Below are 26,651 nucleotides of genomic sequence, written 5' to 3' on the forward strand. Positions count from 1 at the left end.
CACCTGATAAAAGATGGCCCTCTGCCACTTCAAATGAATTGGATTCCTTAACACCCTGCAGTGGGTAAGTGGCACTTGAGGGGAGGGATTCGGCTACCAGATTAGAGCATTCCAGTCTCAGCTGGAAACCAAATCCCTCTTCAGCCACAGAAACTCCCCTTTCTGCATATTTCAGATGAGCATTACCTACAAAACTGCATCCCAAGACCCCAGCCCTCGAGAACAAAGGTGCTATGCTAGAACGTGCCAGGATCTATCACAGCCCCACTCCTTCAGAGCATTCACTGGCAGTGAAACGCAGAAACCATGAGTATGTAAAACATGAACTTAACACGAATGTGAAGATGCTCGTGGGTAACAGCTTATTGCCCGTGTTCTTGCTGGAAGCCAGCAGGAATAATGATACTTCCACACACTGAAGGAATGAGGTGGCATCAAAACCTGGCTGTCGGCTGCGCTGCTCGGAGCAAACGGGACTCCTTTGTCCAAAACACATTCCAGGTGAGCAGGGGGATTCCTGGAAACCAAGCACTGGAAACAACTTTGCTCAAAGCACTGAGCAGGACAAGGGCTGCTCTCCAAGTCACTACAAGCGAGCACTCTGCATTTCAGACGTTGCTGCCTTTACTCTTCAGTCTTTCCTACAAAAAGGAGGGGCTGGAATATCACAGGATTTGCTCCAAACTTCCCAGCATTCTGCAATCTTTTCTGCAGACCAGTCAGCAGGTAGCACTACAGGGAGCAACTGCTGCACCATACTGTGTGCTAAAGTCAAGATGGAAACTGTAACAGAACTCCCAAAACAAACTGAAAACCATCAGCATCATCCAAACCTGCCCTGGGATAGCAAGTCTTGGGTACAGCTGCTCGCTGGGACACCTGGCACAACTTCAGACACTCATGGTCAGCATCAGAGGCTCTCAGCAGTGCCAGCACATCTCAGTAGCAGGCTAGCATCTCGTTGCTACTTTAGGAAGGCGAGTAAGCCCCTCTGGGGCACAGATTTGACTCTGTCCCCAGCCCATCATTTGAACAGGGGAACACTCCTCCTCCTCCTCTCTCTTCAACCATCAGAACCCACTCATGACCACAGAATCTCCTCTGATGCTGCCACGGTCTAGGGAGTTCACAACACACACATACACCAGCATGGCTGCTGCTGCTAGGACTGGGACTAGCTCTCCCAGGACTGCTCCTGGCCTTGGAATTGCTTTTAAGTGGCCAGCAGTGGAGTTCTGCAGCATGTTGGATGCACGCTGCTTACTCTGGCATTGTCCCACAGCTCTCCCAGCCACAACCAGTCTTCCCCACCTGCACCCCAACTGGAGAAACACAACAAAGCACTTTCCACAGTAGCAAAGCAAACTCAATTTCAGTTCCAAAACCCATCTGCTGCATTCCTGACTTCAGTTTTGGTCAGGTTTTTAAGTTCAAACTTGCAGAAAGCTCTGCAGAGCTGCTAGAAATAACCTGGGGAGAATACGAATAGCCACGAAGTGCATCATCTATTTGTTACCACTGCTGGTAACCTCCTGGGTCTTGGCTTTGCCATGCCAGGCCTAGCTTTAAGCTGCAGGTAAAACTAAGCATTACAGATTACATCTTAACTGTTTTGCTGGTGGGATGAGGCAAAAAATAATCTTGCTTCCCCCTAGAAAACACCAAATGCCACATGTGTACATGAATTTTGTCAACTGCTGACACAAGCTCCTTTGAGATGCTTCTGCAGAGGAAAACATTCATCAATTTTTCAAAGGGAGGATAGAAAAAGGACTGGAGGGGTCTAACCCTGAGCCACATGAGAAGCAGAACTCAGAATGCTCCAACAAAACCAGGCAATGCATTGATGGTTGCATACAAAGGACTACAAAAATAAGGTATTAAATGATACCGGGATCAGGCTACACTCACTAGTAGGAAACCCTTGACCAACCAGATACCAGCAGGTACAGAAACCTACATACAGAACTAAGATGAGCCATTTTCCATCTCTCTACCCTTCTCACAAGTCAGTGTTACTTTCCTCCATGCAGTGAGGAAACCATTGCTTCTACCACCCAAAGGCCTGAAACACCAGCTCTGAGCAAGCTTTATGGCAGCTAAGGACAGCACCTCCAACAGCTAGCCCTGCTCTTACTCCAACACTCAGGGTACTGCTCCTGTAGGACAGCCAGGCACTAGTACACATGCTGTGCTGCTGCAGCGAGTAGCTCCAGAGCAGGAGTTGGATTCTCAGCTCAAGCTGTCCTAACAGCAGTTCTAAAGAGTGACCAAGTAGCCAGAAGGCAGGAACACTTCCCATCCTTTCATGCTATGAAAAGCAGTAAAAGCAGCAGGGAAGTCAGAGCTCATTTCCTCAATAAAACCATGGCTCCCCCTCTCAGCACACCCTGTAGCATGCCTCCACTTCACAGGCACAGCACAACAGCCTCCTCAACAGTTACAGCTAGTGGGAAACAGGTCAGCTGGAAAAGTTGGGAGAAACTGGGCAAGGCAACAGCAAACTGATCTGTTTGCCTTCCTCTTACCACAAAGACTCCACATGAAACTGATCCCTGTTCACATTAGGTGGACACAGCTTCTGCCCTCTACCAAGCAGGGGATGATCCTGGTCAGAGGGCAGCAGAGCTCAGCTTCTGGGAAATGAGGAACATGAGGAACTACACAGCCTGCAACTGCAACACTTCAAATACAGCTGAGGGCACAGGAAACAGAACTTGGGCTCGCTTCCACTCACACACAACTGTTACTTCACTGTGTCCTGCAGGTTCCAGCACTCATTTAGATTAGATTTCCCCCATATTTCGTGCAAGAATGGCTCTGGGACTGCTTCCCCAGAAAAAATTTAAGGAAATTTCCACATTAACACAACGTTTGAAAACTGAGAGGGGGAAACATGCTATGGCAGACTCAAATAAAGACCAATGTTAAATATTACTTAATGTTTTTCTTTTATTTAAAAGATCATTCACAAAATACCATATCCATAAATTTATTTTGTTATGAAGCAGAATGTGTTAAGTGTTTGGAATTATTTTCCTTTTTTTTTTCCTTTTCCTTTGTTTTTACATTTAAAAGTCAAGTGTCTTGACTAGAGGTGAGTTTTTATATGGGAATTTGTTCTTAAAATCCTTTCCACATTGAAGATGTAAATAGATCAATTATCGGTTTGGAATACAACCACACAAATGCATGTCTGTCTTAAATTAAGTATTAGTGTTAGACAAATGGTTCTTATCTCAGAAGCAGATTAAGTGACAGGCAGAAGGAAGGAAAGAGCAGTTCTGTAAATTGCTGGGACTCTGACATTAAAGGTAGCTTTAGGGAAGAAATTCACTACTAGCAGTGATGCTGGTAGCGAAGCAGCCAGGATTCCAAACTCCTCTTGACAGCACTCCAGAGTGCTGGCTGCTTCATCCAAAAGCTGTCAGCACTAGCACTAGGGGCCCAAGTTTTTCCCTCATGCATTGGCCGTATGCACACTTCCATGTGTAGAGAGCCAGGTTTTGTTTTGGAACATTAATGATCCCTCTCCTTTTGCTCCAGCCTCACCTCCCTCCTCCCACACAATACCCACAAGAAACATTTCAAGTGAAGAGAGATGCAGCACTTAGAGATGCTTTTTATCCAAACTTCTACGTGAAGAGAATCTATGGCAGAACGATTTCTAATCTGCCCATTTTCAAGGTATTCTGAAAGCAGAGGTCTTAAAACTGTACACCACTGGGCAAAGAAATACAGGGGGTGATGGGGGGGGGTTACATACTGCGTGGCAAAGTATACACTCCTTAAACAAAATAAAAAAGTCCACTTTATTTGTAGAAACTTCATTTAAAAATTTACCAAACATGTAAAACCCCCCCAAAAAGAGAAAAGAAAGTAAGCAGAAAGAGCCGGTGAGCAGTCGTGCTCCAACAGGCACATTCTTGCAGCGCTAACCTTGAGCAGAGGTGTAGTATCGTACCATTTTGAAGCCAACAGCCAGCCACCAGCAAGAGTCTGCTGGCAGCCATACTAACTCCACCACCTATTCACCAGGCTTTTTTTCAGCCAAGGCATTGACTAAATTGATACTTCCTGGTAACCTGTGTGAAAGGGCAGCTCTTCTCCCTTAGTTTTATAAGGGGCTCTGCTGTATACAGTTAACTGTCACCAGTTGACAAAAATGGTATTTTACTACTTGGTTAGAACTGTAAATTTCTCTGTTTGACTCATCTGGACTCTCCAGTTTTCCTCTTCAGAGCCACAGCAATACAGAACAAGACATGCAGGTCGGAAGAGGAGCACTGAGGAAGTAAAAGGAAACAATACAGGGAAATAACTAAGTCTAACCTGTGCTTCTAAAGTAAAACAAACCCAGAAAGGAAGAAGTGAAGCAGCACCTTTGTCCAGAGACCTCCACACTCGTGGAAGCAGCTACACTGCCTTATCTACTGGCAACTGTGCTGCTCGGAAGGAAACAGAAGAGGGAAACTCAGCACAAAGCAGGCACTAGATACAGCAAAGCCAAGAACGTACTAAAAACCACTTGTTAACAGCTGACATGCATTCACAAGCTCTGTGTTTTCGGTTTCAAAGAGGACAAATACCAGATGGCAGGAATGGTAAACTGCAGGGTTGACATTCCAGCAGAGCTAGTTACTCTGTACTGTCTTGCTTTTTCTCCCGCCTCCCCATTCCCTCTCAACCCCCAATTCAGTTGTGCTCTTTTACTACTTCCTCTCGGGGCTTGGCTCCACCGAAGATAGCAGAGTTTGGGTTGGCTACTTGATTGAGGGGAGTAGCAACTGTTCGAGGTTTGAGCTGAAGTCGGGGTCGCTGTGCTCTTTCCTCTGAAAGAAAGAATAAGGAGGTTTGAATGCAGGTCTGCCAAGGGCAGTAGCTTTAACCTGACAAAGCAAGCAGCAGCCTGCTTTGTGAAGGAATACTGAATTTCAGAAGAGAAAGAGTTTACCTTCTGTTGGCTCTCTGAAGTCCATGGAAGATCCACGAAGGGGAGGCCCATCTCTGAAGCGACCAGTGCCACCACTTCCCATTGAAGCACCTGGTGGTCGCCGGTCTCCAGGGCGGGTCCCTCTACACCGGCCTCCCAGGAAGTCATCATCTTTGAATCCTGAAGATGGAAGACAGTGAATTTAAAGAGTGTATTTTGCAATGCTTTTAATTTAGATTTTTAACTGGAGGACTGGAAAACCTTGCAAGTCACTGCTGTCAGTCCAAGATGATGCACTAAGAGCCTTTGTCTGTAGACAGATTGCTTCAGAGATCTCCAACATGTTCTAGAAGAGTCACACAGATTCCATTTGAAACCAAGTATATACTATGCCAAGTTTAGAAACTGCATTATCCTCCTAGAGGCTTACTGGAGTGTTGGAGAGTGGGTCACCAAGTGAGCTTAAAATATGAGCTTCAGCTGCAAACTCAGATTGTTAACACCCGTAGCTGAACTCAGAGACAACCCTGGCAGTACTCTGAGTACTTCTGCAGCCAAATCACCCACTGGCTACAGCCTTGGCATGAAACCTGCAGGAGCAGAGGAAATGGGTAAACAGCTAAGTAGTGAAATATAAAGTCTTTCTAAACCAGAGCCTTTGAAAAACAGAGCAACACCCCAAGGCTTTAGCTGAACTTCGAACAGACCATTTACCAAAGAGCTGAAAAAAAAATAAAATAATCAAAACCAATTCAGACTTTAGATATGAAACTGGCTGTATTTCTTCAGTTTATGTATCAAAAAAATCAAGAGCTGCCTGTCACTGACCAGAGATCCAGTCTGTACCAATGACTACTCTAAAGCATCTCTCCAAGCCCTCATCAGCTGCATTCAGTAGGAGGAGGATACTTCCAGCACACCTACAAGTGATATACTCTGTTTTTCAGAAGCCATCTGGAAGAGAACGTTGTTTTGTTTTGTTCTCATCTGAGATTTTCTTTTCCACTCTGGTATTCGGCAGAGCTGCAGAACTGTCTCTTTCTTACTTCATGCCAAAGAACCATTTTTAAAGACTTGATCCAGAGCAAGGCTGTACAACCTGAGAAGAAAAGCTTCTGTAGCAACTAAAACTTGAGTGCTAAACTTCTGAATCTCCAATCACTCAGCCAGCATCTAACAAGCTGAAATGCATCCACATTTTGAAGAAGCTGCCAAAGAAGGCATAAAGCTCTCACACTGGAATGCTTAGCTACAAAGGCAGGTTAAGCACAGCACTGCAGCACGCTTCCTCTCTCCAGCACCATGCTTCAGCTTCATGCTAGTGGCAAGGGCACACTTTGTTACCGCTCCTACTTCGTCCACTCCACTCACGCAGAGACTAGACATTGCAAAGTTGCACTTGCCAGCATCTCCCCATCAGAAAATGGACCAAACCCATGATTTCAGAGGACAAAAGCAATTGTTTTGATGTCACCCTGGATTCTAATAGCTGACTGGAAGTCAAAAGAAAACCCAGTGGCTCCATCACTACCATCCACTCAGCAAGCTCAGTCATGTGTTGCAACCTGCCTTATTGCAACAGGTCTAAAAGTTTAGGAACATTTTGCATTGAGAAGGGCTTTGGAACACTAACACATCTTTGGGGAAGTCAGTTGCTTCAGAGATACACATACAATGATGTCACACTGCCTTAAGAAGTGAAAGCCTCTGCTCTGAAAGAATACAATATCAGCTTTAACACATGATCTGTTTCTGCTACTATTCAGATATGTACTTGGTTTGAGAAATGCTTGAAACCTAGACAGCATAAGCTATACCTGAACAAATGTTCTGTCATTTAGAATTGTTTCATAAAATTCACAATCAAGACACTTTCCTCTGTTGTAAGGCAATGGATGATTCCCCCTAAAGAATCCCACTGCAGCTGTAGGCCAAAGGTGGCCTAAAGTAGATTCAATCAAAACAGTAATGGGGACAAATGTATCTGACATAAAAATGAGAACATTTATGTGCCTTTTAGGCTGCCTATCTTTATAAGTGTTAATACTGATACCAGAATTGAAGTCATCTCTGGAATCCCATCCACCTCCTCTGGATTCTCGGGAACCTCCTCCCATTCCTAGGAAAAAAGCCACAATTGTGTTCAGGTCTGAAGCTGTGGGAAAGGCTGATCAAGGGGATACCAAATGAAAGTTTCAGTCCTTCAATATCCAAAGTCATGCTGCTGGAAAATCCTTTCATTTTGGTACTACCAAGTTCCATCAGACAGGAACAAAAGATTGGTTTAAGTTAATCAAGAACAAGAGGTCAGGAAAGTTTCTCTAATCCACATTCAATGCAAGCCTTTAGTGAGTCTAGTTCAACTAACCTTCAACTACAGCAAAGCCTGGTTTTACACTGGAACAGAAGGATAGTCCAAAGCAAGTATTTATCTACTTGTGCTTACTCACTTTCCTTGCATCATAATAAAATAGTAGCAGACCAGACTATTGGGCTTATGATTGTCCTCTGCAAGACACTGTACATCACCAGGGGTATTGGTCTCACTTCCTGGGCTAGGAGTGACAACATACTCAGCTTTTGGACACAAAGCGCACCTACAGTCCAGACATCTCAGGCATGGCAGCAGCTAGGTTAGAAACATGTATATACATATAAAAATTCCTCTTTTGTGTATCATCTCCATGTTTACTAGCATGTCTTGTCTTAGCATTAGTTAGCACCAGACATAACTACAACCATTTCACTTTAGAAGCTATTTAGAAAACCAGAAGTCACCTCTGTCATCAGGTCCACCGCCTTTTCTGAAGCCAAAGCCACCTTTATCCTGTTTTCTGCCTTCTGCTATGTCCACTCGGAGTGATCGGTCACCCAAAAGCTGTTACATAAAAGGGAGAATGTCTTCAGAATGTATCATATGGGCTACCAAGGAGTTTGAGAGTTGCACTTATTTTTTATTTCACAAATTAATAGGAAGTATACTTACTGCACCATCATACGTAAGAGCTTCCTTAAGTGACTCCACCTCATCGAACTCTACGTAACAAAATCCTGTAAGAAGAACCTCACGAGTTAATACCAGCACTTTAAAAAGCCTTCACATGAAACTACTCTTCCTGTACATCTGCTAACAGCCTCTCAAGCACGAACTAAGATATGGTCAGTGCAAGATGTACACAACTCTGAAACTAATCACCACTAACAATGAAAGCATTTACCTGTGCCTATTAATGACAAGGACAAATCCCAGAAGAGAACTCTGTATGGGCACTGCACAAACGCCAAGAGCCTGATTAATTCCCTCTGCCACAGGGTTTTCATTACAGATGATTTAATCTATGCCTTTTAGACAGTTATTTAGCTGAATCTTGACATTCGGTTACCAGTATTTTTAAACAAGAAGCTGAAGTACCTGCTTGGCCAGCAGGCTGATTTTGTGTCATCACATCATTTAGTGATTTTACCCCTTTTCTAATATCCTGTTCTCTGCATTAAGGTTCCCTCTCCCCCCCCCCCCCACTCCCCAAGTAACTTACAAATATACTCCCTTTCCACTGGCCAATTCCAAAAGAAATCACATTCGCATCCTCTAAAGAGCTGTATCTACTTGCTTTTTCTCCATGTCTACTAAAAAAAGACAGAAGCAATGGGACTCTTCCGAGCTAAAGAAAGATTGTGTAAGTACTCAACACTTAAGGTCATGGATCTTAAGTGGGTCAGACACTTCAGCTTTGCTAGAATTCACGCAAGACAAACAAGGTTTGAGAAAACCCTTTTATGGCAGAGCAAATATTGACCTGGCATTTGGTTAGTCTGTATCTGAAGATGATGGAAGCAATTGTGAATCTCATTCAAATCAGATATTTAACTGTTAATGAATGAGAAACTTGCATAAGTCAATATAAAGAACAAACACAGATCAACAAACTAACCACGCTCTAGAGTAAACTGAAGTTCTCCATTAAATTGACTTTGGAAATCCCTCATTTCCCCTACCAGCTAGCCATCCACAACCGATTCAGCTCTGAACACTCACCTTTAAATTTGTCTGTTTCCTTGTCTCTGACTAGTCGTACACTCCTTATGCTGAGATCCCTGAAGATGGCATCTATGTCTCCTTGAACAGTGTTGAAGGGTAGGTTTCCCACATATGCTGTGAAAGGGGGCTCTGTCGGCAGCTCTTTCTGTTTGCGGGAACCAAGGCCACCACCACGAGACCTGTTAATAAAATCACAGTGTCTCTGGAACCTGGCTCCCAACATAGCCAGTAATACAGCACAGAGCACTGCTCAGGTGCTCTAAGAAGTGATTCTTCTACAGCTTTGGTTAGTTTTTTTATCCCTTTTGCCTCTACCTGCTACCTCCACTACTGGCCTACTCCTTTCTAGTATTATCTGATGCAGTATTTCAGTGGAAGAACAAATGAACAATGTATTTAAATACACTCCAGGTGAACTCAAAATGATGAATGAGCTTCTTTCTCATAGGATAGTTAGGGTTGGAAAGGACCTTAAGATCATTTCGTTCCCCCCCCCCCCCCCCCCCCCACCATGGGTTGGGAACTTCACCCTAGACCATGTTGCCCAAGGCTCTGTCCAACCTGGCCTTGAATCATCCCATAATCCATTAAGAAAAGCAATGTAAGTTTCTCTCTACTGTCACCTACTCAAACCCATTACTTCTTAAAAAAAAAAAGAAAAAGAAAAAAACCCACATCCTAGACTAGATTTTAATTATAATTTATAGCAGTGAAGAAATGCTTGCATGGCACACGCTTGTCAGCTTATCTGAAATTAAGCTGGATGCAATGGATCAAATAGTGTATTATCAACATCCACCCCAAAATTATCTAAATAATTTCATCAGCATTTAGTTAACAGAAACATCTTCTCCTAATTCTGAAGTTACTGCCATAACTGTCAGGTATGTGGACTGGAATACACTGAATTGGACAAATACTAAAAAGCTTGGTTGGCAAGGTGTTCTAGGACAGAGAAAACACTACCAGTGCTCTTTGGATGTTTGCTTCTTCCTGAATTACAGACTTGAGGTAACCAGATTCACAGAATCATAGAATAGTTTGGGCTGGAAGGGACCTTCAAAGGTCATCTAGTCCACCCCCCCTGCAATGAGCAAGATCTTCAAATGGATCAGGTTTCCTAGAACCACATTCAGCCTGGCCTTCAATGGGCATCCACCACCTCTATGGGCAACCTGTTGTCTGGAAAACCTAGATTGTCTTTTCCCATCTTTTTCCTCAGTCTCAGTTAAGGCTATTGCCATTGGTTGCTGAGGAACTAGACTGTAGCAGCTAAATTTTTTACTGTACTAATATAAAATGTGTTAATTTCCTGTAGAGCCTCATTTTCCAAAGCTTTCTTTGATCTCCTTTACAGAGAAAAGGATTTGTACTGTGAGCACAAGGCAATCTTAAGTTACACCTCCTGGACTTCCAGAGTACAGGATGCACTGTCACTGGTTCCAAGACCATTTGCCCACCTAAGCAATCTTTGACTTCTACCCGAGACACCACTACCCTGGCCCCTGCTCTCTTCAGTGCCTTACTTTTACTGGGTTTTCTTCATGTCTGTTCCCTTTCCCAGAGGCTCACTGTGCCTTTTAAAGCACAGCAGACCATAAACTGTACCAAACCAGTATTTGCTAGTGTGACATGGACTAATTAGATTTCTGCAGAGTCCTACCTAAAATACAGAAGGTCAAGACAACTATTATTTCATAGAATCATTGAATGGTTTAGGTTGGAAAGGGACTTAAGATCATCTAGTTCCAAATCCCCTGCCATGGGCAGGGACACCTCCCACCAGACCATGCCACCAAGACTCCTCCCAACCTGGCCTTGAACACTGCCAGGGATGGGGCAGCCACAGCTTCTCTGGACAATCCTGTGCCAGCACCTCAGCACCCTCACAGTAAAGAACTTCTGCCTTATATACAACCTGAACTTCCTCTGTTTACTTTTGAGCCCATTACCCATTGTCCTATTGCTACAGTCCCTGATGAAGAGGCCCTCTCCAGTACCCTTGCAGGCCCCTTTCAGATGTTGGAAAGCTGCTCTGAGGTCTCCATGCAGGCAGACTATTCACTGGGCAAGCAATGCATCTTTTTTCATTCCAGAATAAACATTTTATTACTAATAAATCAGCTAATGCAGAGATCTTGAAGATTCCTTAACTCTTCCGAGGTAAGCCTGTCATATGTGCCTTTTTATGGTAGCAGCTCCAAGGCAGGAGTCATTTGTCACCAACACCATCAGCATGCTGCTAAATGTATTTGAATCACAACCTACACATCTTTAATTAGTGTCCACCCAGGTTTGTATTTTAGCATTTTTGACAATGCTCCTCATCTGCCTTTGTCTCATTAAAAAGTCAAAAACATACTGGCGAACTAAAGCTGCTGTAAGTTGAGTGTTCTGTGTGTACAGTAGAATTAACTTTAGTCACAAGAACAAGGTTTACGGAGGAGCTCCAAGAAAGTAGAGTTGCTCTTCTAAAGAACTCCGTAATATGTAGAATTTCTGTATAGCCTCACAAACAGCTATTAAAATAGCATGCATCTACTTTTCAGCCAAAAATAAATTCATTTTTATGTTCTATAGGAACATTAGAATTGCTGCAGCTAAATTTAAAAGGAACATTCCCTCCTTCCACACATTCTCACCATGGTCCTTGAACTGCCAGTCATCTTGTTCAAGAAGCTGATTTGCCTACAAATTCACTCTAAAGCTGAATTCTCAGCCAGATCAACAAGGTGATCTGGACAGCTGCAAAGAGCACTGGTGCCAACACGGAAGGAGAACAAAAGCAGGAGCTCAAAACTCCAGCTTTTAACAGCAACCTCCACTCAGATCAATTTGAGCTGCTGCTGAAACCACACCCTCAAGTTAGCAATCCCCAAAAGAATTTTTGGTGCTACAGACAAACCTTGTTTCTACCATAGCATACCAGAACTCTGGGGTGCCTGTGTGGAAATCCATGCATTGTTGTGCAATCCCTCCTGATGCCAAGTCAGAAAATGAAGTATTCTTATTGAATATGATCATTAAGACCTCAGTTATAAAATACATCACTAAATATCTGGTATTTTAGTCTCCATTTGAAGAACAAGAATGAACTGTCAATAACTAGGTTCCAAACAGAATCCAGGTACAGCAACACAAAAAGAAGCTGTTTCTATGCTTCCCTGCATTTTTTTCAACACTGAAACAGTGAAATAATAAGGCTGACTTTAGTAACCAAACAATGAGACTGAAAAAGATTCTCTCATTTGTAGCAAAATATGATAAAAGTCAACTATAATTAAAACCGTATCTGAACTAAGTGAACTAGGGTCACACCAAAGTGTTAAATGAATATCTGCATTTCCCACTCAGTGTAACTTTTGTTCAGATACAATCAGGTAACAATTATGTCATCTTAATGTGGAAAACTGAAAGACAACTATTTGCTTTCTTTTTTCAGGAAACCAAAACAGAAAGCTGAAAAGAAAAGCTTGCTTCCAACAAATGCAAAAGCAAATATCCCTAGAATTCTACTTACTTACTGATGGACCGACTCAGTAACATTGTAAGGCCATACTGGGTAGAAAGAACAACTAAGCTACAATTCTGAAGCTACTCTTTTAAGACAGTTCAGTTATTCTCTCCAGAAAACATCATCTCTCAAAAGTTTTAAACAAATGGCTATTTTGAAAGCTAGTATTTGAGTTTAAAGCCTTCCACTAAGGATCAAACCAATAGCTCAGTGTTTATCTTTCTGCACAGCACGGAGACAACAGTCTATCAGGATTCCAACGGTCGTTGCTTTACCAGAGGCAGCATAAGGCTCAGCAGAATGCAAGTTTTGTTGAGCACCAGATGTCTTTAACAAAAAGCTTACCCAAGCCTAAAAATGATGGGACATTTATTAACACTGAATGGGTAACACACAGAATTCAAAACACCAGAAGGACAGAGACTAGCTCTCTGGTTTCACTTACTTGTACAGTACTTCAGCAGGTGAATCTTAACCTTTGAGTATGGTGCCCACTATTACTAAGCCCAGTACTTAAAGGCACACCTAACTAAACAGCCCAACAGCAAGTCAGGAGCGATAAATACTCAGTTTCCTTCAACTTTGAGAAGCTGTACAGATGTTTCAGAGCTTCAACTAGGCCTCAGAGCACTGAATTACAGTTTTTTTCTGTCAAATTTTGGCTCCAAAACACTTACCAAAAAAAGTGTTTATAGTAACCCTTTTAAAGTCAGCAGCATGTACTTCATCTGGAATAAGTTCTGCATACGACAGTATTATGTTTCAGCTCCTATTTAGTGCATTACCAGACATCAAGTGTAGCAAAACCACCTCTCTTATCACATCACAGTCATATTCCATTGCTCTTCTACCACGATGTTGAAGAGTATGAGAAAGAGACAGGTACCTTACATATGTCAGAACTGTTTTCTGTCACACTTAAAACCTACGCTCACTCACTGTAGAGACCAAAGGTTATGCAAAACACAACTGCCACAAAAACTATTATCTCTCAACTGAGTTTATGCTATTCTTACAGTCCTAAAGTGCCTGAAACTGAGTAGGAGTCACTAAGTTAACATGGGATTCTTTAATCAGAACCTTCACGAACAGTCATGCTGTCATTATGTTACACATACTATGGGACTTCATACAATGCACAGAGACCTGTTAAGGTCTGAAATCATGAATTAGCTGTAACTTATTAGTAATAATAATTAGATACAAGCTACACTAATATTAGTAATATCTGAGGCTTAAAACTACTGCTAATTCAGAATAAGTACATTTTCTGATCTGCAAAGGTATCTACTACTCAGCAGGATGCCTTTAGTTCACCAAAACAAGGTGTGCACATCTTGCCTGAGAGCAAGTTTAAGTACTCTATTAAAGAAATCTGAATAGGAAAGTAACATTTTAGCATTAATTTTATTACTTCATAGAATGTGCCTACATTGACTAGGATAGAATGCATAGTAATAGCTGAATTTATCATGAGTGTCAAGGCTGCTGTCGAGGCTACTTGTTACAGAATTAAAAAAATACAGAAGTGGGTACATCATCTGTTTGCTCTGGGTCATCCTTTCTTTAGACACAAAGGGTACCTATGCATAAAAACAAGTTTACATAGCTTAAGCATCAAAGTGTTTTAGAAAACTTACTTCTGTTACAACCTCAGCAGTAAACCTCTGCACTGCCTAAACAGTTTGAAATGGAAATGATTTATTCTTCCAAGAACAGGAAAGAACAAGAACACTGTGGATCAGGAAACATATCTTGGACGATTAGATTATAAAACAGCATACTTGCTAAGATTTGCTCACAAGGACAGTTTATTTCATCGTTTTATACCTACTGTTTTATTTTAGTGCACACTTTATATGGCACCAACCTTCAAAAAAATCAACTGTTAATTGCATCTTCATAACCTGATTTAAGGCAAACTTCGTAATTGCTGGTTATTGCTTCTGTAGCTCCTCCCCTATACCCACTCTCCAGCCCCCCAAAAAAACAAAACAAAACAAACCCAGAGATGAGACAAGCCCTATTCATTCTTAAGGACCGTGAATTTGGAGTCGGCACCCAGAGCCCTGCATAACGCGGCTCACAGTCCTCCCGGCCGGAGGCACCACAAAGCCCTCCCATTTCCTCTCGCTGCAGACACAGCGCTGCCCGCTCTGGGGTCTCCACCGCTGCAGAGCATCTCGCCGGGCGGAGCTCGCCGGCCACAACAGGGGCCTCTCGCCCTACTCCAGCTCTTCACGGGAATCTCCCTCTTCCCATCTCCCGCTCTGTCCCTGCAACAGCTCCTCACGGCCTACCTTGGCTCCGGCCCAGCGCTCCCTAAATCCCCTCCCTGCACTCGCCTCCGGGCCGGCGGGAACATAGCGACACCTTCCTCCCGCCCCTTCCACGCCGCCAGGCCCCAAACCTTGCGGCACTGTCCGCACGTAGCCCGGTGACGGCCGCTCCCCCCCTCCCGGGACACCAAAGCCTTCTCCTCGCTTCACAAAGCGGGCCCACCAAGGCCGTAGGCAAACGCGACCCCAAGAAAGGAAGCCGGCGGGGCGAGACGGGCCCAAAACGTTCAGCGAGGCAGCGGCCCCCAATCCCTCTCTCCGCCCGCCCGTCATCTCCAAGGGGAGCGGGGCAGGCCAGGCCCTGCACGGCCGCGCCCCTCCTCGCCCGGGTTGGGGGGGGGAGAAGGGAGGGGGGGCTCGGAGCACCACTCCCTCCTTCCCTCCCCGCTCCGGGGTGAGCCCTCAGCGGTCCCCAGAGGCCCAGGCCCAGGCCCCGGCCCCGGCCCCGGCCGCAACTCCGCGCTCACCCCCGGCCGCCGCCGAAGCTGCTGTAGGCCCGATCGTCGTAAGGATCAAAATCCGCCATGGCCACCTCAGCCTCCTCCCCGTGCGAGCGTGACAGGACCGCGCCCGCAGGACCCCGCGCAGCTTATATATGGCGGGGCCCGGGCCAGGGCTGCCCCTCGCGGTGCCTGCCTCTTGGCTCCCCGCCCCGTCGGGGCTGTCCGCACTACTGCCTGTCGGGAAGCCCGCCCGCCTCCCCCGCCCGTCACCGCCGCACCGGCCTGTTGTGCTGGGGACTCTGGGTTGCTCCCCGGATGTGGCAGGAGCAGCCTCAGCCTTTTGTTGGTCGCTGTCCTCCCATGTGTCCCAAATCCTCCTGCAGTCGCTGTGAGTACGACGCAGGGCGGAGCGGCTTGTGCTCCAGGCGCTGCACTTGTTATCTGCGCCCCTGGGGCCGGTATGGGACCGGAGTCTGGAAGGAGCGCAGCAAACGTGCACAATTTTCGCGTGGCAGCTGGAGAGTAGCCCTGTATTTTATTGTAAATAAAGGCCGAGAGCGTCTTCGTGCCCCTAAACACGAACCCTTCGCGTGGTTTGTTTCCTAGCCCATTATTTCAGGTTTGTAATAAGCGCACGTCTGGATGTTCGTACAAGCAGCGGTGCCGCTGACCCCGCACCGCCCTGTTTGAGACGGGCGGACGGAGCGCCCGGCTCACCCCGTAGCTCTCTCCTCCCGCCCAGTCCCGCTTCCTCGCAGAGAGAGGATTCAAACCTCCCTCGAAAGCTGCAAACCAGGGCGCGGGGAAGCGAAGGAAGCCCTTGGGGCAGGGGAGGGATGAACAAGGCTTGGAGAGGGTCCGGGCTGTGAAGCCGGGAGGAGAACATGGCGCTGAGGGGCCGACAGGCGTCGGTTTAGCTTTACCCGGCCCGTCTGACGAGCAGCGTCCCCGCTCCGGCCCCGGTGCCCCGGAAGAGGCGGGGCGGGCTGAGGACGGCAGCGGCCCCACGTGCTGCAGCGGAGGCATGGCGGAACCGGAGGGCCTGGGAGGTAGCGGCGTGGTCACCGACCCCCGCGGGGTGTTGCGGCAGGGCCGCGCCTTCCTCGACTTCTTCTGGGACATCGCCAAGCCGGAGCAGGAGGTGCGGCTGGCGGCCACCGAGAGCCTCCTGCGGCACCTGCGGGAGGGCAGGAAGGTGAGGGGGCGCCGGGGCCGGGCGGTGGGGCTGCGGGTGTCGGCAGACACCGACTCGCATGACTCTTCCCTCCGCTGATGCTTGGGAACGCTCTGTCCGGTCGGAGGAGCCGCGGGCCCGGCAGCCTCGCAGGGTTCCGGAGCTGGATCTCTCTTTCAGGACGATGAGCTGAAGTACACCCTCAAGCGTCTGGTGGAAGGACTGGGAGCCACCCGCGAGGCCGCCCGCCCTGGTTTCAGCTTGGCCCTGGCCCAGGTCAGTGTTTCCTAGAGCGGAGCAGAGCGCTCTGAGGCCCCTCTCCGGCCCCATCAATTCCTGGAGCCCCGCTTTGCTGTGTGTAGGGAGGCTGGAGGGCTCCCCTCTGGCAGCGCCTGCATGCAGGTGGCAGGGGAGGCTGTTGCCTTCTCGTATATAAAACCTGTGTGGTTTTCAGTGGTGCTAGTCCGTTTCAGAAACAATGCACTTAAAAAGGTGTAAGCTATACCAGTACCACGCTTATGTTGCAGCGTTCTGTCCTGCTTTAAGAACCATCCTTCATTTGCAAATGTCGACCATATTTTCAAGTATGCTTCATTTAGAACTGTTATGATTTAAAATTGCCTTGCTCCTGGTATGGGGCTGTTTATGTGGGAGATGTGGAAAGGCCACCCTTTAACACACACTTCAGAGTCTTGTTTTCCTCCATGCTGGTTAGGTCTGTAGCATAGCAAAGAGCCTCAGCGGTTGGGGTCACCTCCCCTAAGAAGCTGATAATGGAGAAGAGCGTGTGCTCTTCCCACTTAGAGTAGGGCCTTGTCCTTGCTATAAAGTTTCATTGCTTCTGATACAGGGTGATGCAGTTGCAGCAAAATGTTCTCATTATTAATACTACTATGTCACGTATATGGAAAAAAAAAAGGAGTGTCAGCAGGTATATTTATGCCTACACTAGTTCCTATTCTTACACATCTACTAATGTAGTTGTCTGTAACCTGGCCTAATAAAGCAGCACACGTGCTGTTATGCGGAGCAGCGGTTCAGATCTTATTTCAGCTGAGCCCAGTAAAACTTTGTAAAATGGAAGATCTGCAAACTGAGCTATTCCATCCATCTCCTCAGGTTTTACAGGCTTTTGAGGAAATTCCAATTTGCAGTGTCCTGGAACAGATAAAGGAAAAACACAATCTGGAAAAAGTGAAAAAGGTGAGTTGGCTCGCAGCAGCATTGGCCAATAGTTTAAATTAACCATTCTCTGTTCTTTGAAGGCTTGGTGCCTGGGTACAGTAGTTTTGAGCCTCTTGCTAAAGACTAAAAGGACTAGAATGAAATAATGGGAGTATCTGTGAGAACTGGCGGTTGATGACATTGTCATCTGGCCCTGTTTTAGCTGAGATTTGTCTTTGTGAAAGACAATCTAGGACAGTTCTTAAATATCCTGCATGCATTTCAGCGGGTAACCTTCACATGGCAGGGTGTTCAAGGCTACATCTTCCAGCCATCTGGTTCCACTGCTTAGAGCTGTAGTTGGACATGAAACTTAACCTCTCAGTGAAGTGGATCTTTAACCTCCTTTTTTTTTTTTTCCTCTCTTCAGAAACTTTTGAGGAATGCTGCTTTTGGAAACTTTTTTGGAGTTATGGCTCTGTTTCAATCTGGCCGGCTTGTTAAGGTAATATCGCTGTTATGTTGTTTGTCAGTACTGGTTCTAGGGCTGTCTGAAGTGCAAAGAGGATCTAGAGAGAAAGACTGGGTCGTTGGCTAGTCAATGAGATGGGACTGGAAGCATCAGATTGAGTGAATTCCTTGTGCATTATCCATGGACTTTTTTTTGCCTTTTAAATGTCTGTTCCTGACTAGAATGTAAGAACTGTGTCCGATAGCATGGAATGTTCCTACCTCTCCTGTAAGGAAGGGATCTGTTGTCATGTACAGCCATAAAACATCATTTTAGGAAAAGCTGAGTAGCCTGTCAGGAAGCAATCATGTAGGTTTCTTATTACAAGTAGCTGTAAGGATCTCAAGAGTAGATTATTACCTCAGCCTTCAGCTTAATCTTTGATGCATTGTCTTTTGGTTTTGGCTTATCTTTCTTTTTCAGGACCAGAATGCTCTGCTGGGGAGCATCCAGCTTCTCCAGCAGCTGGCAAATCACCAAGCACACCTCAGAGATCTCCCTCGCAAAACTCTTATTGACATCATGTCTGAGGTACAGCCACAGCGTGTGGTGGGTGGGAGGGGGCAGGATCTTGCCTTGGGAAACGCTTTTTCTTTGATTTGTTCATAGATGAAAGTTAAAAAGGAGTGTGTGTTTAAATTACAGGAGCTGTTTCCTATATTGTCTGTGAGCAGATGCTTTTATTCTGGGAAGGATGATCTGGTTCAGTCTGGTTTCGTTACGGACAAACCTGTAGTCAGTTTTTTACCCAGGTGACTTGCTTGGGTGATATCTTAGACTGTGCTCTTTTGAACAGAAGTATGCTGAGAACTCTGGCCAGCAAACCTTTTTTATGCACCTTGCCTGGGCCTAAGGTTGAAGCTTAGGCTGTTGAGTGTAAGAGCATGTAAGGACATGGGGTAAAGGAACTTTTGAGTATGTAGTAAAAGAAGAGAGTTTATTTCCTTCTTTTACGTGGATGTTGTTTGTTTGTATGAAGATTCACAGTGTTAAAATAAAATGATATTCTGTAGGTAGGTGTTCTGTGTCATCTAGTCTTGGTATTAGATTTATAGGTATTTTGAATCCAATCTTATAAAAATACAAATGAAAGCAGTTTTTTGTGTGTTTCTAATTTTTATTGATGAAAACATTGGATCCAGTTTTCTCTAAATGTATTGAACACAGTTTACCAGAAAATCTTAATGAAACAAGTAATTATTTGGGGGACATATAATTAAAAGCTAATACAGGAGTGTTTCCTCCTCCCTGGGCCATACAGACAGGAGCAGTCAGACAGCAAGAGAAGCAATCACAGTGGGAGTCAGTTGACAAGGATTGTTCTCTGATGACAGAGTATTGTCCTGCACCACGTGGTTAAGTAGCTGGGGACTGCATAGCAGTACTGGACACGTGCATTGTTCATTTTTGGTTGTGTCACTGTAAAGACTATTTGTAAAGTTTCCAGAACATTGCAAGCTTTTAGTAAAATGCCCTACAATGCAGATATGTTATTACACTGTACAGCAAGTTAGCAAAAAGGTCTCAGATGTTTTTCATATGCTCTGGCTTTTGTTCCTGTCTAGGTTCCTGAATCGGTGTTTGAGGAGGTCCTGTTTGGCATCTTGCAAAGTGACCTTGCTTCAGCCTTCACATCTCCAGAGAACCTGCACCTTTTGCTTGTGGGCATACAGAAATTCCCTAGTGTTCTGAAACCTAAAAAACTGAAGAAGCTGTTCGGCTCACCTACTGTTGTAAATGAGGAAAATATTCCCAGGTAAGTTCTTGAATAATGAGCATTAAATGCAACATTCCTGGTCTCTTGGCTGAGAGAAAAGTGGCTTTCATTCAGATGCCTGCCTGTATTTGCCACTGCAGGTGCTGTGGAGGATTCGGCTCTGTTATGCAGGTCCCTAAATTACAGCCCTGTCATTTCTCCCAAGAGGCACAGTCTGCATGCTGTGTCCTTCAGCAGAGTGAATTTGGCCCTCAACAATCCCATCCCAGGCCAGACCTCTCGCATTATTTTCTTTCTTCTTCTAGACTTGTAGAGCTTCTGCAAAGTGCTGCCAAGTCTGAGAAGAAGGACAAGAAATTGCCCAGTGTAGTGTTTGATTTGCTGCAGGTTTCACTGAAGGAAAATGCCTTTGAACTGTTTTGGGAGGAAGGTGTGGAGAATGGGCTATTGACGGAAAAGTCGGGACCTGTGAGGTTTGTTTTAATGTATTGTCCTTCTCTTTCTTGCTGTGGTCTTTCTGCTGCCCTGTGATAGGGTGGGACATATGGTTTCTCATGAGCAATGTGGGAACGCTTGCTTTTGGTTGTTTAGGTATTCATGAAAAACTTTATAGGAAGCCTAAATCCTAAGATTCCCCTTAGAATCCTAAGATCCTTAGAATCTAAGAATTCCTCTTAGAATACAACAAATTTGAGATTAAATTTAACTAGGATAGCACATAAAGGTGATGTACCTCGCTGGGCTTAAAGGTGTCTTAATAGGTTGCTCCTATAGGATTTGTCAGAGGAACTGTCCTGTCCCTTCTTCTCTAAGTGGTTGGGAGCAAGAGTAATTTGTCTTTGTTTGGTTTAAGGACAGCTCCTGTATAGGCAAACCCGTGTTCTGAAATTTGTGTCCAGTACTGCTGGACTTGTGCTTTTGTGGACTGAGCTGAATTAAATCCTGGATATGTTTGGATTCTGATGTGGTCTCCGTTATTAAGTAGGATATGGCTGTGTCTGATTGTAACAGTAGCTATTTCAGCTCTTTTTCCAGATCTAATACTAGATCTTAGTAGGATTAAGTTGTCTGTTGAGACTCATGCTGTATAAAATGCTGCAAAATCCAGAATACAAATCTCTGAGCATTTTGGGGACCATAAGTTAGTTTATATCATAGCAAGGCAGCCTGTGGCCTGGTTTAAATCCTTCTTAGGTCAAGAGTTTGAAAGTTGTAGAGATGCACCTACAAAAAATTTTCTTAACATATTACATGAGTATCACAGTGAAAATAAACTATTTTCCAAGCCTGAGCAGTTTAAGTCTTGTACATGTCTTGGGTAAGTCTAAAAATAGCCTTTGTATGCTTAACAGTGTTGTTTTTTTTTGGCTAATTTCCTTCAGAAATAAGGCTAATGATGTCCATCTAATGACTCCTGACCCCATTAGGCAATTCTGATCAAATTTCACAGCAAGTTGCTGTCAAAACTAAGTAAGTTACTGTCAAAATGTAGTAGGAGTGTGTAGGCAAAACTGTAAGTCAGTTTTTATTAGGCTTGTGGAAATAAATATCTGGGGAGAAGAGATCCATGAAGCGGATTGAGGAAGGAGCTGCTGCTAAGGACTCATCTGTTTCTAACCAGTGGAGGACCTGCTACAGGGCCAGACCTTTGCTGTGCTAGTCAGCTTCAGGCAGCAGCAGGATTTTTAAACACTGGATCCATGAGTTCTTAACTTCGGTTTTTCTGCATGCTCAGTGTAGCCTGCCCCACTGCTTCTTCCCTGTCTTATCCTGGTGTGTGGCTTTACTGCTGTGCCTCTGCTCAGGGAATCTTTGTTCTCACTCAGTTACATGTGCTACCGGTTGCTGGGCAGTGCTTTGCCATTGCTGTCTCTGGATCAGCTGCAGATGGTTCTCAAAGGGAAGGTGATGCAGCACTATGGAGAACATGTGGTTACGACCCAGGTAAGTCTTCTGAAGGTACTTGGGCTCAGGGATAAAGCCCCCTGTCCTGAGCAGAAGCCTTAACGGCTCCCCTTTCACGTTGTCTTGTGTAAAAAAGTTTGTGTAATTTTAGGCCTTGGACTCTTAGTAAAAGCAGTTATTGTGTGGCCACTGGTCACAATGGGCTGAGTATTCACTGGTTTGTCATTGCCTGCTTGTGTATTTTTCATTCAGGCTTATTTTAAAGGTTTTGAAATGGTTAAGCACTGACCCACTTGCTTTCATTGGTAGTGCTGAGAAAGCTCTGACGTTGAGGGAAGCAGGGAAAGGACAGCCCTCAGCATATTGACAGTGTCATCTGGCAGCCTTTAACAGCCCTTTTCATGTTGCGTGTCTGGAAGGTCCTTTTTGTCTGTCATTGTGCTGGGTGTTGCGTGAACATTTGAAGGCAAAGACAAAAGGGTTAGGGTTATGTTTATGTTAGTGCTTGTTTCAAGAAACACATCTGAGGTTTAAGCACAAATTTTGTATGAGAACTGGATTTTGGAGCTCCTCTTCCTGCTTCCCTCCCAAAAATCCAAACAACACAGCCCTGCAATAAAGGGAGGAAGAAAAAAATGGGAATACTGATAAAAATAGGCTTGGGCTTGGCTTTTTGTAGCAACGTAATCCAGAGCCTTCTCACTATGGGCCCCAAACTTGCTGCCCTTTCTTGGAAGGAATAGGACTTCGCAGTGTTTCTGTTCTGGTATCATAACAGCAATAGATGTGTGTATTTGCTCTGGAATTAATGCTTACTGTGGTGCTTCCCTGTATGGACCAACTCTCTCCAGCATTTATCCACTGACTTCGTTTGTTTCTTGCTTTTTCTGTTTATTGTGCAGTGGAATTGCCTGTATTCTTCCATGTGCCTCAAAAATACGTTAATTTAATTCGTTCATTTAATTCCTGTATAAAATGCAATGAAGACACGATTGACTAAACCTGATATGGTTGATGCTGAGGAAGTAGAAAATATCTTAGTTTGAATTTGTTGGTAGCGTTTTTGTGAATTTGTTTAATTCCATGACATGAGTGGTTTGTTTTGGAAAGCAAATACCCTCATACTTTCTTACCTGGTTATTGTTGGAGGTGGAAGTAGACAAAGCTTGAGTATGCCTTATGACAAATGTTCAGGCACATGACTTTAATTTACTTACTGCAGCCAAATCTGTGAAGTGATTTGTACTTACCAAGACACTCAGACTCAGTGTGAGGTTCCTAATCTGCTTGTTCAACTGTGTTTTTCAGCTTCCAGACCGATTTAAGTTTGCTCCAGAGATGGAAGGATATATAGAGGCATTCCTGAGCAGCTGTGATGACTCGGAGAGGCAGCTGGCAGTGATGATTGGCTTCTCTACTCTCACCAATCAAGGCAATCCAGTATTCTCCAGCTCGTCCAGAGTAGTGAGACACCTGCAGCCACTGGTGTTGCAAAAATATGTTGACTGGCTCAAAGACATGTTCCTCAGACCAGACTTTGACTGTTGCTTAGACTTCTCCAGTAACCGGCAAAAACAGAACAAGGAAAATGCAAACATGTGAGTATGAGGATGATGCACCTTCTTCTTTCTGTTTTGTGGTTAGAGTAGCTACCTGTGTGTGTGAAGTCTGCTTTGGACAGATAATGTTGTTCACTGAATATCCACTGTGGTGCTGTGGGTGCTGGGTTACTTGCAGGGGCTTTTTTCAGAGAAGGTAAGCTGCTACAATATGTCTGTGTGTGATTTGTGCTGTTATAACCTCACTCTCCTTACTCCTGCCTCAGCTGGGTAAATAGACTCTTTGACATAGTAAAAAGCAAACTTGGGAAGACGATTTCTTCTGTACCTGTTGCTTTCGCACCATATAACTGTCCTCTTTAGGGTAAAGCCTCTCTTTGAAAGTCACCTCTTGCTGCAGTGGCCTGGGGTTTGTGTTTACTTTGCGATAGTATTCAAACTACTGACTATAACCACTTCCTTCTTAAAAGAGCACAACATAAGATTGCTCGATTAAGAAAATGGATCATCCACCGACTTGCTAACCTCATTGAAAGTACAGTGAAAAAAGAAGAGAGCCTTGTGATGGACATTTCCAGGTGAGAGTGATTTAAAGACTTAATGCCACAGGTGTTTTGAATATGTCTTCTTAGCTCTACAGCAATATTTCAGGTGAGCTGGCCCCATGGCATTAGGCAAATTTAGTGGTGGAAATACTGTCACATAAATCATTTAGGAGGCTGTGTTTTCAAAATAGCTTCTGGGAACTTGGACAAATTATTGTCGTAAATAGTTCAGGCTTTTAAAATCACCTTAATCCTGTTTGTTTTGAGTAAATGTTAGGTTCCTGTCTGCCTAGAGTGCTTGCAGAGATCACTTGTAACTTTGCATCGGATCTCTATAAGTATCTGTCAGTTTAAAAGCCTTGGAGCATATGACCCAGAAGTCTGAGTATTGTTTTGTGTGGACTCAAGTGCAGGCACTTTTGTGAAGTCTTGAGCATTCTTCCCTCTTCTTTACTTTGTGTACCTTTAGGAAAGGATTTTACTGTAAAGAGTGACTTTCTTCAGTGCTTGAACATCCTTGAATAAAAATGTGACTATGTGACGTTCCTTGTTTTGCACACGTGAGTTGGTTTTGCTTTGTTATGACTCTTAATTTTGTTCTTGTTTCTGTTCATTCTAGGTTTTGCTTCTTCCATGCTTTCTTTGAGGCTAAGAAAAAGACTTCCCAAATAAATGAGGCAAATGTTCTTCCAGCAGAGCCCCTAGATGAACAGGCTCATTCAGTGGCAGAAAACTACTTCTTTGGGTAAGGAATTTCCTTGCATGTTTTATGCTGGAAATTTCTCTTTTTTTTCTGAGGATAAGATCAGCCTGCGAATAACAGGGCAAGAGTTTTGGGATTGTGAGCTGGAATTGGAGCATTTGTTTGATTTCAGGACTAGGGAATGTTTTTTTTTTTTTAAGGAGATCCTAAATGGATTTCCTAAAGATACTTAAGTTTTGTCCAATTAAAATGTAATTTTGCATAGCAAACCTGCATTGAGTATGTGTGTGATAATCAGGTAGGTGTAGAGCTGAGGTCAAACTGCTTTTTCTTATTAATTACCATTGCCTCTGTTGCAAGGTAGAAGAGGAAGGACCCAAGAGGGAGGTGATGGGGTCATGTGAATTGCTGTTGGGTTTCTGTCTGCTCTGAATGAAAGCTGCTAATGGCTCTGCAGTCCTCCCTGTACTAAGGGAGATGGAGTTGGTATAATAGATGCTTCTGCATCAGTACAGGAAAAGCAGAAGACATGGTTGGACACAGAATAAAACAACTGAGAATAATAGCATCATTTGGGACACCAAGGCAATGAACTGTGTGTTATTGTGCTTGGATACATGTGTGGGTTGAAGGTTAGGCCCTATGAATCTGAGTTGCAGTGAGTGACCAGAGCTCTGGGATGAGATTGCTCTACTGGTGGGCATTGTTTTGGAAAGTGTGAGGCAGCCATCTGATTCCAATGGCAGGAACATGCTGAGTGGTTTTCTTTGCAGGTTACTTCAGACTTTAAACACCATGACTGTTTTGGGGGATACAGAAAAGGCTGCAGCCTTGAGAGAGAAACACATCCATGGTGTGACTGCAGATGGGAAGCTCTGGATCTTTCTCCTTGTTGAATATGCCAACGAGCTGCTCTCCAGTGAACATGTCAAAGCTGTGAAGCCTTTTACCAAGGAACAGAGGGATGCCTGGGAGAGGTGAGAGGCTTGGAAAGCTGGGTGCTGGGTTGATTGGATGAGGAACCTGGAAAAGCCATAGTCTTAGTCTCTTTTTGGACCATTGTATTCTCTTCTATTGTTCTGGCTGCTGTAATAGAGCTATTTCACAGGCAGTGGCAGTTCTCTTCTCTTTGAGTATCCTGCAGATGTGGCTGGGTTTCAGGATGCCTTTCTGTTGCTCGTCACACTGCTCCTTTCTTCCTGTTCCTTCTGTGTATTTAACTATCTGCGGGTGGCCATGTCCTGTTTCTGCTCATAGTCCCTCTCCCAGACATGACTGTAACTCTGCTTATTTTCTCCTAATAATATCTCTACTAACTTCTCAGTGACTCTTTTCTGGTGCTCTTTTCTGAGCTTGATTTTCCATAAAGGAAAACAAAAGATCTGTTTCTTGGCTGTAGTATTAGGAATCTAACCTGTTCCCAACTGCAGGGTTTTTTCTAAGCATCATCACATAATGAGGTGGTGTTGTTGGGTTAAGACTGGGTGCTATATATGTGTCCAATTTCAGTAAATTAAATCTTAAGTACAGAAAATGGTACTATAGGTTTGGTCACGTTTTTAGTCTGATAATAAGAAAGGATTTGCTGTTACGATTGTGGGAGATTCAGAGGGATTTCTTTCTTCAGAACACTTCAGTCTGTGAAGAAGCTGCAGAAGCAAAATAAATCAGATAGTGCTAAAGTCGTTGCTTTCCAACAACTTCTGCTTTTAATGGCTATTCATCTTTTCAAGGTAAGACCTCTGAAGCATGTTTGAGTGGTGTAAAATGTGCTGATAGCAGAGCTTTCTGAACACTGAGCTTGAGTTTCTTTGTGATCAGGGATCCAGTCTTTCACAGCCTTTGCCTTCTGCAGATGAGCAACTGGCAGCTAATAAACTGTGATTCTTAACACTGACTGTAGACATCAACTTACAGGTGAAAAGCTTGAGCTGAACATTATTTTTCCCTTTGATTTGCTGCTCAGTGGAGCAAGTTTTACTTAGCTTCATATTTTGTTCTGCAAAGGGGTTATAGTAGCTGTTTTTAATATCTGTACCTGTTTAAACGGGTCCTTAGATTTGGCATATATTGCTTCTGTTGCTGTTGGTAGTGGGTAATTCAGA

General features: G+C 44.4%; 2 protein-coding genes across 3 annotated transcripts in view; one reads left to right on the plus strand and one right to left on the minus strand.

Annotated features, from left to right (window-relative positions):
* Positions 1-2,927: 2,927 nt before the first annotated feature.
* EIF4H (eukaryotic translation initiation factor 4H) lies at positions 2,928-15,450 on the minus strand. 2 transcript variants are annotated; one of them, XM_061470374.1, is made up of 7 exons: positions 15,293-15,450; positions 8,970-9,151; positions 7,920-7,984; positions 7,712-7,811; positions 6,987-7,052; positions 4,955-5,113; positions 2,928-4,832 (listed from the first exon to the last, which is right to left on the minus strand). In XM_061470374.1, exons 1-7 carry the CDS (start codon positions 15,349-15,351, stop codon positions 4,696-4,698), a joined length of 768 nt encoding a protein of 255 aa, XP_061326358.1. In that variant the 5' UTR covers positions 15,352-15,450; the 3' UTR covers positions 2,928-4,695. The 2 variants fall into 2 exon arrangements, with proteins under 2 accessions (XP_061326358.1, XP_061326359.1); XM_061470375.1 differs by lacking the exon at positions 6,987-7,052.
* A 773-nt stretch (positions 15,451-16,223) lies between these two features.
* The window catches only part of MYBBP1A (MYB binding protein 1a), a 57,933-nt gene continuing 47,505 nt past the window's right edge, over positions 16,224-26,651 (plus strand). The window contains exons 1-13 of the mRNA XM_061470369.1: positions 16,224-16,463; positions 16,623-16,718; positions 17,562-17,645; positions 18,037-18,111; positions 18,541-18,648; positions 19,683-19,873; positions 20,140-20,307; positions 21,661-21,778; positions 23,048-23,337; positions 23,769-23,876; positions 24,463-24,588; positions 25,320-25,523; positions 26,174-26,279. Coding sequence (XP_061326353.1) covers positions 16,293-16,463; positions 16,623-16,718; positions 17,562-17,645; positions 18,037-18,111; positions 18,541-18,648; positions 19,683-19,873; positions 20,140-20,307; positions 21,661-21,778; positions 23,048-23,337; positions 23,769-23,876; positions 24,463-24,588; positions 25,320-25,523; positions 26,174-26,279 — 1,845 coding nt within the window. The 5' untranslated portion in view covers positions 16,224-16,292. The remainder of the gene's footprint in view (positions 16,464-16,622; positions 16,719-17,561; positions 17,646-18,036; positions 18,112-18,540; positions 18,649-19,682; positions 19,874-20,139; positions 20,308-21,660; positions 21,779-23,047; positions 23,338-23,768; positions 23,877-24,462; positions 24,589-25,319; positions 25,524-26,173; positions 26,280-26,651) is intronic.

This window comes from Pezoporus flaviventris, unplaced genomic scaffold (genome assembly GCF_033815535.1).
Source record: "Pezoporus flaviventris isolate CSIRO_AGI_PZ_B2104156 unplaced genomic scaffold, CSIRO_AGI_Pfla_v1 ptg000063l, whole genome shotgun sequence".
NCBI classification, from domain to species: Eukaryota; Metazoa; Chordata; class Aves; order Psittaciformes; family Psittacidae; genus Pezoporus; species Pezoporus flaviventris.